Below are 18,065 nucleotides of genomic sequence, written 5' to 3' on the forward strand. Positions count from 1 at the left end.
TATTACTCTCCAAAAATGTATTGTGTTTTTGTACAGTTTTTGTATATTTATATAATTTTTATATAATATAAAAGTAAGTTTTTATCAAAAGTATAAGTCAAAATTTTAAATAGAATAGTTAAATGACATTGATTTAATAAAATCATACCGATTAATTGTTCCTGCTTAATATTTTTGTATTTTTAACTAACGCGTGCGAATCTTTTCATTCTTTTTTAACAAAAGTTTTAATCATATTTCTCCACCAATAAGTGCCTGGTTAAGTGTTGTTAATGAAATTCAAACTGAAGTCTACATTAAATTAAATAGTGTGCATTTACAAAGGTGTCCCAAAGATAAAAAAAATTATAGATCGACAGCGAAAAAATGAAGAAAAAATACAAAAATATAAAGCAAGAACAATTAATCGGTATGATTTTATTAAATCAATGTCATTTAACTACTCTATTTAATATTATTCTATTTAAAATTTTGACGATTTATACTTTTGGTAAAAACTTACTCTTATATTATATAAAAATTATATTAATGTACAAAAACACAATACATTTTTGGAGAGTAATAGAAGCCGACTCCTCGTGGTACTTTCTGGGTAATGCTAAATAGCTTTATGAAATTAATTAACACAAATTAATAATTTAAATATAACAAATTTATTATTTTGTTAGATATAAAAAATTTAAAGTAAGTGTTTCCCAAAGTGTGTTTTATAAAAATTTGCAAAGTGCTATATAATATTCTTGGGCAAAAAGGGAAAGTTGTTTTAAAATATTTGGGCGAAAATAGACGTGGGCAAAAAACGAAGGATCATTTTTGGGCGAAAAGAGTACCTCCCAACCAGTGGATACAACTATAAATCAATGTCAACAATAATTATATTATATAATTTGAATGATGAATGAGATCTACATTGGCTGTACTTCTGTATTTTTTTTTGTTATGTATCTATAAATATATATAAAATTGAATTAAGTAAAATAACTGAATAAATATACTTAAAAAAAAATTAATAAAAATAAATATTAAAATAAAAACTATATTTTTTTTGATTTTGTGCAGGTTAGTATGTATACTATACAGCGACCACAAGTACATTTTCTTTTCAGTACAAGGTAGTGCTCAGCAATCCTACAGCAGTGCTAGATGATGGTCATGAAGGCGTATGGATAATGACAAACTAGTGGCATTTCTACAAACCGCCACATCTCCGTCGGACCAAGGAATTTTCAATGACAAAGAACTCTCTGATTTCTTAGTCAAAGCATGTGACAGTTTAATGCCGAGAAGGTCCTTTCATGGTAATCGGAAATCAGTTAATTGGTGGTCAGAGGAAATAACGGTTCTACGGAAAGCCAGCTTTAAAGCGACGAGGATTTATCAGAAGACCCGGGACAGGAAAGGTCTAGACGACTGCATAGAAGAGCACTGGCGGGCAAGGGAGGCCTCAAAGACACTCAGGTTGAGCATTAGGCGCAGTCAGGAAAAATCTTTGGATAATTTGTGCAGGTAGGTCGATACTGATCCGCGGGGCTTGCCCTATAAATTAGTGACCAAAAAGCTAATAGGCAGACGTCGGATCCCAGGACTGAAGCTCCCTGGTCGGCTGGATAGCATTGTCGATCATTTTTTCCCCCATAGCGAGCCGCCAGTGTATGATACAGTAAATCATCAAAGCTCGAAAACACGTTTGTTTACGTACGATGAACTAGCCGAGGCGGGGGAAGACTGCCTAAAGGTAAGGCACCAGGTCCAGACGGGGTACCTGATGATTTATTACGCGTCGTCCTGCAAGTGTGTCCAGACCTCTTACTACCGACCTTCAACGAGTGTTTAAGGACAGGCGTGCTTATGAACAGCTGGAAAGAAGGGCAGCTAGTGCTACTCCGCAAAGGGTCTAAACCATTGGAGAATCCATCGTCCTATAGGCCCCTTTGCCTGATAAACTCTATTGGCAAACTTTTTGAAAGGCTACTCAAGGTGAGAATAACTCAACATCTTCTCCAGCAACCGGATGGAATTTCGGATCATCAGTTTGGTTTTATGAAGGGAAGATCTACCACGCAAGCTACGGATAAGGTGTTGTCCATCGTCGACAAAGCGGGCAGTGCCACTGCCGCAGTGGGCAGCTGTTTAACCGTAAGCTCTGCGCATTGGCCTCGTTGGATGTGGCAAATGCGTTCAATTCGGCACCATGGGAAAAAATTGACGCCACGATCATCAGGAAAAGGCATGATTAAAATAATCCATTGGCTTTGGAAAAAGCAGAGGTAGAACAAGCGTGGAAGGCTGGTAGGGATCTACAATTGGCCAAAGTTGAGACCAGAAATAAAGCGATGGAAGCGTGGCAGACCGAATGGGATGCAAGCAGTGAAGGACGTTGGACGCACAGGCTGATACCGAAGATTGATAACTGGAAGAATAGGAAACACGGCAAAATAAGTTTTCACGTGACGCAGTTTCTGACCGGCCATGGATATTACAATCAATATCTTCTTAGATTTAAGAAGAGGAACGACGCTGTGTGTATGTATTGTGGCGATTTGAATGGCGACATAGATCACACGTTCATTATATGCAGCAGGTGGTGGCGAGAAAGACGGAAGCTGGAAGTGGAGCTGGATGTCGAAATCACACCAAAGGCTATGGTTGAAGCAATGTTACGCTCCAGAGTCCAGATCCAAGTGGGATGTAAGGCAGAAGTTCATCTCAACGGTCATGCGTAAGAAAGAGGAGGATGAGCCAAAAATTCAGGCAGTAGCAGTAGCAAGAGACCAAATGAATTAAGTTATAAGTTATAAGTATTTGTTGTGGCTCGAAGAGCAAATTACGGGGATAGAGCTCCGTCTTGATGTAACCTTGTAATATGATGTTGTAAGAGACAATGAGACTAGCCTGCCAATTCTCGCGTTACTCGTTGTTTTTGTTTATCAATAAATTATGGTCGGCAGGGATAAGTAGTGTGTCACAAAGCTAACAGTTCGCCCTTGTCGATCGGTGGAAAAAAAAGGTTAGTAAGTATAGCGAATGTCTGAATTGGTTTTGCTGTACATTCTTCACTAACTAACTAATAGCAAATTTGTAATAAACGTTAATTTTAAATTATGGATTCACTTGTGTAACATGTGACCGGCACGTGAAATTGTCTCGTGTTTTCACAGCAGCCGTGTGATCGAAAAACGTGAGTTGTAAGTGTTTGGAAATCATGAAGAGTGGCTTGCCCCACATTGTTATTATTTTACTACCGGCTCAAAATCGTATGCGCTACCGCACGGGCTGAATATTCACAGCAGAAGCCACAGTTTTCCGGATGACATAATCGTAAATAAAAAGAAAATGCATTATAACACCATCTTAGGTATCTATAATAATATGTTATACAAAACTTGCCGTCATAGGTAAACAAAAAACAAACATAAAAACGATACTATCGTGTGATTGTATGACGTTTAAAAATAAGAACACGATAAAAAAAATTAGTTTTCGAATAATTTCTTAGGCGCAGTGATGCACTGAATATTAACAGCAAGCTCGCATATACAATATATTTTTGCAAGACCTACGATAATATTTCCGATTAAATTAAGAGAAAATTTTATAGTGAGCAAGATTTTGCAGGCGAACTTAAATACTAATTTACTACATATTTTACATAACAAAATAATATTAGAAGTTACCTTTCTAAAATAACCTTTCCACAGCAATTTTTTATTGGCTTTTGATGGAATATCACTAATGTACCTTTTTGGTTTATTATTATTAAAAAAATAAACATTATAACTCATTGCGATAATTAAGAAAAAAAAATTTTGAAAACAAATTGCTCATACAATTTTTAATATTTTAGGGTAAATAATTAAACATTTCTAAAACTGGAATTTAAAGTAAAATATTTAGCAAATATATTTTGTTCAATTTTTTGATGATGATTAAAAATAAATAAACATTAAATTTATAGTATTAAATTATTTTGAATAACTTTACAGCAGGTATATTTAACTTGTGTTTATAGTAAAAATATTCATGTATTTTTAAGATACCTACATAATTAATAACTTGAACTAATATATACACGAACATTTATACATATTTAATATTATAATAATAATATTGAAAATAAATGAAAAATATATTTTCTACCAACCAATTATTTATTACCTATTGTAACGATCGAAATTATATTTGTCATTTATTAATTATTATGAACCATGATGCGATAATGCTCTCCGTCCCACGGTCCCCTCTTGCCTCCGCTCATAGGTAACACCAAACAACACACACACACTGTCACGTATACCTACCTAGTACCCGTGGTTCGGATGACTGGCCGACACTGTATCATATTATTAACACCTCATTAACGGCATAGGTAATAATAATGTAAAAATGTAAAGTTCACCGGCCAAACATATTTGATGATTATTACGCAACATTATTATGCAACGCTGTCCGGTGAACAACCCGCCCGGCCACGGCCATTTCGTATTAGTATATTTTCTTCGCTTCTACGGACCACAACATGTCGGAGTAAAGAAGAAGAAAGTCGCCGAGTGCGTCTTCGGGACGACGCTCAACGGCCCTGAACAATGATGGTAGTATAATTTTATTAATGTTGTGAATACAACACACACACACCCACACCTTGGCCGGTGAATTTGTATTAATAAAAATTAAATAGGTTTTGACACCTTTGGTGTTCTTTGAAATTATATATTATAATATTCTGATGATCCGTATACGTATACTATGTTTTATGTGGATATGTTATTATTGATTTATTTATACGCTGGTGACCGATATCCGGAGCCATGCTTGAAATTGACATACAGTCAAATTCCATATTTTATTCTATTATGTATTTATATTTTATATTGATCTATTGTATCTGATCGGTGACCTTCAGTGGCGGCCAAGTTTTTATGCCGTATGGCTTTTCTTGGTCATAAATTAAAATTTTATTCCTAATATACTTTAAATAATCACTCCCCATATCTATGTTTTTTTTTTAACTTTTTCCCCTTTTCCGAGTCACTTATTCATTTTATATGTAAAAAAAAATCCCATATGCTCCGGTTTCCGAATCTCGGCTGTGGGTTGGCGACCTATGCTAGCCTCGTCAATGTGCACTCCACGCCGAATCTGGGTATGGCCTCGTGCGAGATGTTACAGATGGCGACCTTGCCAGGATTATTTCAAGTGTATATACCATGCACTGATGACCTGTCGGTCTAATATAATATCTATTAGATATATAGTATCCCACCATGCATCGTGGTAGTGTAACAATACCGGCCATGGGAGGTGTATAAACGTATATATGCGTATGCCTAAGTGTTGCGTAGAACCAGTACTGTCTGCGTTAATTTCAGAAATGCTCCGGTGATTAAAACAGTGTCGGGCTATCCGGCTCTCCACCATGCTGGGATCGGAGGATGATAGTGTGTGTGTATTCCCGTCGTTCCGGATGTTGCCGACCCAGCTCTCGGAGGTTCCATCGACATCCCATCGACATCGCGAGGAGGTGTTCGTCGTCATTGCAGTGCAGATTTGAGCGGCAGAGCATTAGGGCTTAATTTTAAGTATATTATTTGTACGCGTCTTTGTGTGCACCTGTATATTATATGTCTCATCCTATCTATTTTGGTTCTATTGTGTAACCGCTCGTAATTGCTTCTTATCGGTCTACCGCTGTTGAACGACAGTGTTAATATTTATAATTGGGTGCGTGTCGTTCCAGTACGGCTGTGCGATCGTTCCCCGATATCTATCTTTAATTACTACAACGTTTTGCATAATCATTAATATTATCGTATCTCCTCGTCCTAATTTATGACGTTTTAATAGTTTATTTTATTTGAACATAATATCGTATATATAAAATATATTTATTAATGATTTGGCGTTATCACCGATCAGCGAGTATGTCGACTTTCTCGTTTGATATCGGTATTGTGATAAAGACTTCTCCGTCCGCCGTATTTATTTCCGCGTTTGCGTATTATTTATTTCATAACAATGATAAATCAGTGTCATCGATATTTACATACTATGTATACTGCATAAAAAAAAAAAAAAAAAAAAAAAAAACCGTTATATTATATTATCTATGTAACCGTGATAGGTACGGTTTGATCTCTAATCATATTCTCACGGTTGGTAGACCGAACTTTAAATATTTTATCCCCGTTAGGCCCGTGCACACATTGATGTTTAGTTATAAGTTGTCCACAAATTGTATGTCCCGTGGTGACCGGAGAACACGTATATCGCTCGCGTTATAGGATGTCGCACGCCTGTGCTTTTCGTTGTACGTTTCGTATACGTGTTGTTAGGTCCTCGTTGCATTACGAGTAGTATATAATTTGAAGAAAGAGTATTGATACTTAATGTGGTGAACAATTATCTATATATATATTTCTCTACTTTCTCTCATGAAATTTTCGTCATGATTTTTGTAACATTCGCCACCATTTCTGCGTAGGTGAATTTTTGTAGACATGCTTTCGCATGTATGTTGTCTTGATTTTACTTTTATTCTTTTTTATTTTTATGCGAGATCTCTGATGACAGTGTATATGTTGTCAATTTATTGTGTTTATAGATAGTTTGTTTAAGTGATTTATGAGATTACCCCGGCCAAGGATGATATTTGAATATATTACCAAATTTGTTAGTGTGCTTTGAGTGTCGTCCCGACGTATCGGCGATGACATCCATCTATAATATTTCATTAGTATATTTTGTTATTGAAAGCGAAGTTTTCTATCGTATTATTCTTATTATATATATTATTATAATATCATATATATTATATTCACTACTCTATTATATCATTTGTTTTTTTTCTCTGTCTTGAATTGCGTAATATACGAATCACGTTTGGTTGTGTTCGTGTTGTGTCTAGTCAACAGTAATATATATTTCTTTTTGAAGTAGTCATTTTATTTATCTTGAATTTTGATTCACTCATTACGAATAGACACATGTTTTCTGTATTGGCTGTGTGATTCTCGTTATTCGTCGTTGATGTACGCGGCTGGCAAGCGAGAGACTCGTCCCCCCGATCGTTTGATTGATAGTCTGTTCCCGCAAGAGAGAACCAAGATGCTGCCCGTTACGAATACTACAACATCAACCACACCATCGACTACGTCAATTTTGAGTACCACCACAAATCCTACTATGTCTGTAGTGACAACTTCTGGCCCTCAGGCAAAAGCCGTATCCGAGCAATCGAAAACAGACCAAAGTGTTCAATCGGTACTTCAGCAAATGATGGCTAAAATGAATGCTAATCATTCCCGAACGGAGACACAGTTTGAAACTCTACATCGAAAGACGGAAGAGGGAATTAATCAATGTATTCAGCGATACCAACTAACGGATACTCGTTTGGCCAAATTAGAGGATGAGAGTGTTGTCATAAAAAATCGGGCTATCCAACAAACCACTGACAAACAGGTTACCGATGGTCGTCTTAATACCTTAGAATATGAAATTATTCAAATGAGGAAGGAGGTAACTCGGTTGTCGGATCAGTACCGAGCATCGACGAACCCGGATCTGTCACAAATTCTGAAGCCCACAATCTTGTCATCTACTACTGTCCCTCTCAATTCGTCTGATAGCAATAACGTGTCTTCGATACCCCCGACGATCCCTGAAACCAGCCTCTTGAATACCTTTGATTCACAAAGATCATCTTTTTTGGGATCTCAAGAGCGGTTTCAGGACGCTGTAACTGAATTCTCCGGACAGATCAAAGTCATACATCCACAGAAGTTTATTGGTCAGGTCGATGCCTACTTCGAAAGCGTATTTGTGTCACCGGCCCAACAACTTATTTCTGTACATCGTCGTTTAGTGGGAGATGCACAAATTTGGTATGAGTCATTAATCCCATCACCCCAATCATACGTTGAGTTTCGCCGATTATTCCTCCAGCATTTTTGGTCTTCGGCAACTCAACGCAAAGCCCGAAATGAGGTGTTTCGACCGTACCAATACACTAGATCCGACGGTCTAGCTACGCATGCCATGAAATGGATTGCTGGGGCCAAATACCTCAATCCACCAATCGAGCAATCTGATCTTGTGTCCACCATTATTCAGCACTATCCCACACCGCTTGGAATGGCCATTCGAGGTCGAGGACCACGCGATACCAATGAACTGCTATCAGTTTTGATGGAGTTTGAAGAGTCTGCATCATTTTGTGATCGACGTCGTGAAGACAACCAAGTTCGACCACCATTCCAACATCAAAACAATGGCAATCAACAACCGCGCTATAATGCTCCTCGTCGCGACAATTATCGTTTCCAACCACGGATGCAGGCACCGGAGAACGCCGGGCCCCGCCCCGTAGCACAAGTGGATCTGTCGGGAAATGCCGACGAGACTCGTACGTAAGTATGTCACGTCACGAAGTCTCACATATCCATGAACATACACCGTCCACCCAGATTGTCACAGATGGAGTCTCGTCAAAATATAAACGTCCCGAGTTGTCAATTTCTATTTATAATAAACCATTCAACGCCCTACTTGATTCAGGTGCTTCTATCTCAGCCATATCTGAAGAGATCTTTGCATCTATCAAACGAAGCATCCCGGAGGGACAGCAATTATCGATTTTACCCGTTACGGGAGTGACCATATCCACCGCCGTAAAAGGTCGTAGCCGGAAAGTCACTACCCAAGTTCTTATACCATTCTCTGTTCTCGGTCATACCTCTGATTGTATTTGTCTTGTTGTTCCTCATCTAGCGACCTCTATTATCCTAGGAGATGATTGGTTGACCCAAAACAAAGTGTGTTTAGATTACTCTGAACGGGTTGTATGTCTTCCCCGCTGGTCAATTAATATACCATTTTCACATTCACATGATGAAGCCATTAACCGTTTAGATACTCTATTTACATTATCCATCTCACCACAAGATTATGCGAAATCGATACCTGAGCATTGTATAGCTAGTGTGGAAATGATTTCGCGGCAACTCCAAACGCCCACAAACCACAACGTAATCTGTAGTGTACGGGTAGACGACGATCTAGAACCTTTTGGCAATATAACTGAACACCTTTTACCGGTCCCTAATCTATCGTCTCACCAATTTGATCAAGTTGTTGATCTATTTCGTGATTATCACCACATTTTTCGCACTCGTCCCGGATTAAATTTGTTATACACCTGTCGTTTCAATGTCAGTGAGGATATTCCTTTCAAGATCCGCCCATATCCAGTACCGTTTGCCCGCCGTCCTGCAGTTGAAAAGGAATTGGCTCATATGTTAGAGTGGGGGGTCATCGAAAGATGTTCCTCGCCTTATAGTAACCCAATTATATGTGTTGGTAAAGCAGATGGTTCTGTTCGACTATGTTTAGACGCCAGACGGGTGAATAAGATCATACAACCTATGCGTGATTCATCGCCCCCTCTTGACGAACTACTCGCCCGTTTTGGAGGAAAAGCAATTTTTTCTAGTATCGATTTTACGGCCGGATATTGGCAAGTTGCTCTACACCGTGACGTTAGGAAGTATACCGCGTTCGTGTACGACGGCCGAACATACCAATTTTGTGTCGTACCATTTGGTTTGAACATATCCAATACCGCATTCCAACAGGCCCTAGAGTCAGTTCTCTCCAATCCGGTTGAAAACCACAACGAAGAGGGATTGGGAGATCTTCATATTTACGTCGACGATGTATTGGTGTCATCAAAGACATTTGACGAACACATGCGTCGCCTCCGTCTTTTATTTGAGAAAATAGCTGTCTCAGGTATGTCTTTAAAATTTAGCAAGTGCAAATTTCTTCGTGATAAAATTAAATTTCTTGGCCATATTATCACGCCGTCAGGCATGTCAATGGACCCATCAAAACTGTCGGCGATTCATGATTTTCCAGTTCCTCGACACAAAAAAGACCTTCAGTCGTTTATAGGTTTTTGTAACTTTTATAGGAAGTTTACCGACCACCATGCTTCTTTGATCGGTCCATTAATTGCGTTACTCAAGAAGGGAGTTCCGTGGCGATTCAACGAGGTAGATCTGGCGAATTTTAATTCCGTTAAATCTGCATTTACTGAACGTTTCCTTGCCCATCCTGATTTCAAGTCAGAATTCTATTTACAAACCGATGCCAGCCAACTTGGTCTTGGGGTGGAATTATTTCAAGTTGATTCATTAAACGAGCGACAAACGATCGGATTTGCTAGTCGAACCTTAAACGCCGCCGAGAAAAACTATAGTATCACTGAATTGGAACTACTGTCCATAGTATTTGCTTGTGAAAAATTCCGGGTGTTCATTCTTGGTTACCCGGTCAACGTACTGACTGACCATAAGGCTCTCACCTTTTTATTTCGTTGTCGACTCCGCAATGCGCGTCTCACCCGTTGGACCCTTGTGCTACAAGAATTCGACCTGAGAATCCAGTATATAACCGGTCCCAGCAACATAACCGATGCGTTGTCTCGCAATCCAGTAAATCGAGATCTAATCCGTAACCAACCCGATTCTCATGATATTTTTGTAGTTACTTCTCGTAAGCTACTTTCTGAATATCAGTCTCGAATCGAATCATTTCAACATATACTATGCGAACAGCGGTTGGATTTAGGGCTTCAGAAGATAATTGACCTCCTGTTAAATCAGTCTACCGTTCTGAGTGCTATTATTGAACGATATTGTATGTATCGAGACATTTTGTTCTATCGTCGACATCCAGATTCTGATCGGTGGCTAGTATGTATACCCCTACATCGGGTTGATGAACTGATTACAAAATTCCACGTACACTTTGGGCACGTCGGTCCGAAAAAATGTATTTTAGCCATCCGGGATGTGTGTTATTTTCGGAATTTAAGTGGAAATGTGCGTAAGGTTGTGAAAAGTTGTGATACGTGTCAACGCGCAAAAGTCAGTACCGTAAGGATAGAAGGTGAAATGCAACATGTACTAGCCAATGCACCCCTCCAGCGAGTCTGTGTTGATTTGTATGGTCCATTGCCATCTGGGTGGAATCACGTAAAGTATGTTTTTGTTGTACTAGACTGCTTTTCTCGATTTGTCCGATTATTTGCGATCAAACGATCTACTGCAGTTATAGTAACAAATCGTATGATCACCGACTATATAGAAGTCCATGGTACTCCTCAAACCGTTGTATCAGACCACGGAGTCCAGTTTGTTAGCCATGTGTGGCAAACCCGTCTTTCTGCCCTTGGTGTATCGGTTACGACTACTAGCGTATATCATCCTCAAAGCAACCCAGCCGAAAGGGTTATGCGCGAGCTAGGTAGATTATTTCGTACGTATTGTCATCAATCCCATACTGAGTGGCCTCGATACGTCCGGTATATTGAATGGGTGTTAAACAACACCGCTCACGAGTCGACGGGTTTTACTCCCAGTGAGCTATTTTTAAAGACAGACAGGTACAGTCCCATATACGAAGCTGTTGAATGTCCCCCGAGGCGTAGTGATGACGCTATGGTTAAGCTTACCATGGCTGCCGAAGTTCAACGCACAAGGGCTGAGGAACGCCGGATTCGTCATGACCGCCATGGAAAAGCCGTTAAATTCCTAGTAGGGGAAGAAGTTCTTGTCCGTACACATCGATCCTCTTCCGCCGTTGACCACCAGATAAAGAAATTTTTTATGTTATATGAAGGACCGTATAAAGTCGTTGAAATTAGAAGCTGTAATGCATATGTCGTGGCTGATCCTGTGACGAATGAAATTCGTGGAACTTATAATGTTATTTTCCTTAGGAAGTATATCCATCATATTACAGTTCAATCAAAACATCGTGATACCGGACTAGGTCCGAATCTGAGTTGATGATCCATGTATATACACAATTTCTCCCTTACTTTCTTTATGTAGAAGCGATCCAGACATGTCCGAAACACTTCTACAGGGGGGTTTCTGTAACGATCGAAATTATATTTGTCATTTATTAATTATTATGAACCATGATGCGATAATGCTCTCCGTCCCACGGTCCCCTCTTGCCTCCGCTCATAGGTAACACCAAACAACACACACACACTGTCACGTATACCTACCTAGTACCCGTGGTTCGGATGACTGGCCGACACTGTATCATATTATTAACACCTCATTAACGGCATAGGTAATAATAATGTAAAAATGTAAAGTTCACCGGCCAAACATATTTGATGATTATTACGCAACATTATTATGCAACGCTGTCCGGTGAACAACCCGCCCGGCCACGGCCATTTCGTATTAGTATATTTTCTTCGCTTCTACGGACCACAACATGTCGGAGTAAAGAAGAAGAAAGTCGCCGAGTGCGTCTTCGGGACGACGCTCAACGGCCCTGAACAATGATGGTAGTATAATTTTATTAATGTTGTGAATACAACACACACACACCCACACCTTGGCCGGTGAATTTGTATTAATAAAAATTAAATAGGTTTTGACACCTTTGGTGTTCTTTGAAATTATATATTATAATATTCTGATGATCCGTATACGTATACTATGTTTTATGTGGATATGTTATTATTGATTTATTTATACGCTGGTGACCGATATCCGGAGCCATGCTTGAAATTGACATACAGTCAAATTCCATATTTTATTCTATTATGTATTTATATTTTATATTGATCTATTGTATCTGATCGGTGACCTTCAGTGGCGGCCAAGTTTTTATGCCGTATGGCTTTTCTTGGTCATAAATTAAAATTTTATTCCTAATATACTTTAAATAATCACTCCCCATATCTATGTTTTTTTTTTAACTTTTTCCCCTTTTCCGAGTCACTTATTCATTTTATATGTAAAAAAAAATCCCATATGCTCCGGTTTCCGAATCTCGGCTGTGGGTTGGCGACCTATGCTAGCCTCGTCAATGTGCACTCCACGCCGAATCTGGGTATGGCCTCGTGCGAGATGTTACACTATATCATATTATATTATCTATATATTTTATATATATATTTTTTAAATTAACTAAGATACTAAGTTTGAGTAATAGACTACTTCAATCATGGAACAGTATTGCTTTACTAGTTATAATAATGTATATAGAACTTATAGGTGTTTTCAATATTATACCAAAAACAATAATTTTATAAACAGTGGTTTTTTCATTTTTTTTTTTTTTCATATATTTATATCTATCATAAAGCGATTTTGTTTATGAGTAAAGTTAGGTATAAAATTGAAAACACCTATAAGTTCTATATACATTATTATAACTAGTAAAGTAATACTGCACCATGATTAAAGTAGTATATTACTCAAACTTAGAATCTTAGTTAATTTAAAATATATATATATATAAAATATTTAGATAATATATGATATAATATATAATTGGTTGGTAGAAAATATATTTTTCATTTATTTTCAATATAACTACTATTATATTAAATATGTATAAATGTTCATGTATAATATATATTAGTTCAAGTTATTGATATTATGAATCTTAAAAATACATGAATATCATATGAAAAATATAATGAAAACAGTTACCTCACTTAGCTATAACGTATTAATGTAATAATTTTTTGCTAAAAAAAAAATAACGTACGCTAGACAGTTTAGTCTAATCTATACAACATAATATAATGGTTAGATTGGGGGGACGAGATGGCCGAATGGTCTACCGCGTAGGCTGTAGGCCAGCCGGACCGGGTTCGATCCTCGACCATCGGGCAGCATTTTTCTCCGGGCAAGTCACGGTGTCCGGAGAACAAGTGCCACCATCCCCCACTTCGGGGCATGGCAGAAACCTAATATGAAAAAAACCTTTTATGCTGATTATAAAAGTAAATCACGTGGCCAGTTACGTTTAAGGCGGTGAGGAGGATTGTTGGGAATGGTGGCAGAGGAAAGATTAAAAAATTAGAGGGTTAGGATGATTGTGAGTGTGCGCGTGGAGATTCGAATAATATATACGGGCGGGAGTAGGAATGATGCAAATTTTTAGGTCATTATGTAAGGAAAGATCACTAACATACCACGGAGCTCTGGTATTAAAGCCTAAGATTAATTGATTGAAACGCTTGGAATATATTGACGTTTGATTTTTGGATGAGTCCCAAAATTGGATACTATAAGTCATAGCCGACGAATAATTTGTTTGTAGATTAGAAATTTATTGGAGAGTGAGATGTTGTAACTGAGAAGAGGTCTAAGTTTATGTAATTTGATATTTAAGGATTTAATTTTAATTTTTATGTGTGTCACCCAGGTTAGCCTTTTATCGAGATGAACACCTAAATATTTGACCGAGTTTACCCTAGGAATTATTTTTTCGTTAAGGAATACAGGAGGGCTGTCGTTAGGACGGAGAGTAAAGGTGATATTGTGTGATTTATTCTCATTAATATTAATTCTCCATAATTTGACCCAGTGTTGCAATTTTAAGAAGTAATTTTGAAGGTTTTTTGTTGCTATGTTGATGTCAAGATTTGAGGAAATTATATCAGTATCGTCAGCAAAGGTGGCTAATATAGTGTCGTTAGAATGAGGAATATCGTCTGTGAATATGTTATATAGAGTAGGGGCAAGAATGCTGCCTTGGGGTACACCTGCTTTAATATGATGGACTGTAGAAAGTTCGTCATCACATCGCACCGAAAAGGAACGGTGGGTGAGAAAGGATTTGAGGAGTAGATAGAGTGGGGTAGGTAGAAATCGAAGTTTATATAAGAGGCCACCGTGTCAAACTCGATCGAACGCTTGGGTCACGTCTAGAAAAGCACCTGAACAGAACTGTTTTTGTTCTAAAGAAGATGCTATTTTGTCGACTATTCTATGGATTTGGTCAAGAGAAGAATGTTTATTTCTAAAACCAAATTGAGTGTTTGGAAGGATTTTTTTATCGAGGATTATTGGGTAGATTCTCTTAAGAATTATTTTTTCAAGGATTTTTGAAAAAGTGGGCAATAGGGTTATGGGTCTGAAAGAAGAAGTAACGTCCGGAGGTTTTCCAGACTTGTGAATAAGTATTATAATGGAATGTTTCCAAGAGTCAGGAAAATAGGATAGTCTAAGAATAAAGTTATAAAGCTGAGTTAGAAATAATATATCTTTTTTGGATAAGTGTTTAATGATTGAGTTGGTTATAAGATATTGTCCTGGGGATTTCTTTGTGGGCAGATTTTTAATTATATACTGGATTTCAGAGGGAGTGGTGTGTTGTGTTGTGGGTTGGTAAGCACATGGGGAGGGTATTGGATAATGCTGATTCAATTTTTGGCGGCTTGGATTACCTGGGGATGAGTCAAGTACTGCATTTTTGATGACAGTGAAGAGTTTTTGGACTGCATTGTCAATATCTAAGGTTTTTTTTAGGGGTATGGTAAGCTTAATGTTGTTTTCGATTATTTTTGGAAAAAATTTTCCAATTAGTTTGACCAGGCGTAAGAGTTGGATGGGTTTTTCTGATTATTGAAACATCGTTTAGAGTTAGGATGACTGGACAGTGATCAGAAGAGAGATCTAGAGAGTTGGTTATGTTGTGTTTGATATGATTTGGGATTGTTGTGACGAAAAAATCAAGGATTTCGGAGGGGGAGAGAACTTTTAGTTTTTTGTTGGATATGGAGTTATGTAATAAACGGCCTCTGGTGTTTATTAATCTTGAACCCCAAAGGGAATGTTTGCAGTTAAAATCACTCTCAGCAAGAAAGTTGTTTCCAAGAGAATTAAAAAATTGAGTAAAAATTTTAGTATTTATTTTTTGATTAGGTATAGAATATACGGATGATGTAGTAAGTGGAATATTAGTGACTTGTAGACTAGGAGTTTGGTAGAATGGCATAATCCGAGTGTTTGATTATAGATTTAATTAATATTGCAGAGCCGGCATGAGTGGTACCATCAGAGTGATCGCAGTGGTAGGTTTCGTAACCAGAAATTTTGAAGGATGAGTTAGTAGTTAGATGAGATTCGGTTATAAGAAGTATATCTATAGAGTTATATAAAATAATATTTTAAGTTCATTTTTTTGGAGGATTAGTCTATTTGAGTTCCAGACGAGTATTGAGATAGGATGATTAATATTGTTGCGCCTATTTGGCATTGTTAGAAATAATGAGCTTGTCTATGACAGTGGTTAATAGAGAGATTAGGGGGGTGATCAGAGCCTTTAGATCGTCGATAAAGGATGATAGTTTTCAGGAGAATTGGTCTGCATTAACCTCACTGGAGGCGTTTTCACTCACAGTGATTTGTGGTAGCCTTATTTTTTTTGGTAGCCTGAGAATATGACATTGAGGGGAAAGAGTTAAAATTTGAAGTAGTGTTTACATTATTTAAAATATTGTTGTTATCAGGATTGTAATTGTTACGTGTGAGATTGGAATTATCTTGAGCTGGATGGTTTTTGGTTGTTGAGAGTTGGATAGCTTGAACAGATTTGTGAACAGGGCAGCCTCTGTAGTTTGCTGGGTGGGGATCATTACAGAGAGCGCATTTTGCTGGTAGATCTTATGATTTCTGGCAGTTGTTTTTGAAATGAGGTTTGCCGCAACGAACACATTTTGGCGGATGGTTGCAATAGGATTTCGTGTGACATAGTTATGGCAGCGAAGACATTGAACTGGCTGGTGGTTTATACGAGGTTCTTCTATTTTAATTTTTAAGTGACATAGAAGGTCGATTTTGAAAATGTCTTTGTTATTTATATTAGGTTCAAGATCGCTGAAGAACAGTGGGAGAGGGAGTTTAGTGTTGCGTTGTAATACATTGGTTATGTTTCTTGGATTATGGCCGAGAGAGATGAGTTCATTTTTTATATCGACTAATGAAGTTGTGTAGTGTAGATTTCTAATTACAACTCTAAACGGTTTTTCTTCTTTGAGTTGATACGTATGGTAGTGTGCGTTATTAGACTGTACAAATTTAATAATGGTTCTGTACGAATCGACTGTGCTAGTGGTAAGTTTAACGCCATTAATCGAACTTTTACACCAAGTCATAATTTTTCGTTATTGTTTTGATTTGTGCACAGAAGAATGCGAAGTCATTAACTGTATGAATAAAGATAGGTGGAGGCGGTTTGGTTTCGATTATATTAGGATCATTGTCCAGATCTAAATCCATGGAGGAGTTTGGGTGGGCCTGGTTGGTGGTTTCGTACGTCACATTTGACGAGAGTGGAGAAAATGATTTCTTGATACATAAGTAGCTTGTTTTTTTATGATTATTTGAAGACGATTGGTAAGGGGAGAAGAGACGTTTGTAATTGATAGGAGAGCTGAATCCATCGGAGTCGGGTGTAGCCGGAGTCTTAGGGGTTTTATTTGGCACGCTCTGTATGCGAGCCTTAGGTATAATTAAAGGTGGAACAGTTTTTTTGTTGTTCATAATGAGTTATGTCTGATAGTGGAGTTGCGTAATAGGTAATTAGCGGGCTGACTGAGTGGGCCACCGTATACGTCCTATAGCTGTTTACTGATTAGTATTAATTAAAGAAGTTACCAAAATAACTGTGACGGTGTCCAGAACTGAAGGGGAGATGCTGTATGTGGCTTGTTGGATGTATGGTACTTTGACGAAGAAGTACGTTTTTTAAGTGAGTAAATTGAACTATTATTTTTACACGTATAAGAAGAAAAGAAATAAGGTAACGGAGTACGATGTTTCATTGTCGACTGACGACGCGCGAGTGTGCACATTTCCTTTACGCACATTGACGTCACCGGGTCACACACAGACGGGAAAGACTGTTTTACGTCAAAAAAAAAAAAAGATGCGTCAAATATACTGATAATTGGAAATCATGATGGATAAAATAAATAATAATAGAAACAAAACCCGTAGACCGAAATAATAGATATAGAAAATAATAAAAAAAATCCACAATCAAATCATCTGATATGAGGGGCGAGAAAATAAAATTCATTTCCTGTTTATTTGAAGTTTTATAGTCTTGCGTCGACGCCTGAAGGTGATCAAAGGCTTAACTAAAAATAATAATATTGTATGGGATGAACCGAAACAAAAACTAAAACGACGATATCGAAATTGACAGGTAGATGCGATGCTACGGTTTTTTGAAAAGTG

General features: G+C 37.7%; 1 protein-coding gene across 1 annotated transcript; it reads left to right on the top strand.

The window, feature by feature from the left end:
- Window positions 1-6,988: 6,988 nt before the first annotated feature.
- Window positions 6,989-8,409, top strand: LOC149059393 (uncharacterized). Its single transcript, XM_089216144.1, has one exon. The coding sequence runs from the start codon at window positions 7,024-7,026 to the stop codon at window positions 8,407-8,409; it is 1,386 nt and encodes a 461-aa protein (XP_089072270.1). The 5' UTR covers window positions 6,989-7,023.
- Window positions 8,410-18,065: the final 9,656 nt, after the last annotated feature.

Source organism: Diuraphis noxia, unplaced genomic scaffold, assembly GCF_037042655.1.
Source record: "Diuraphis noxia isolate RWA-SAM2 unplaced genomic scaffold, SU_Dnox_SAM2 contig0001, whole genome shotgun sequence".
NCBI classification, from domain to species: Eukaryota; Metazoa; Arthropoda; class Insecta; order Hemiptera; family Aphididae; genus Diuraphis; species Diuraphis noxia.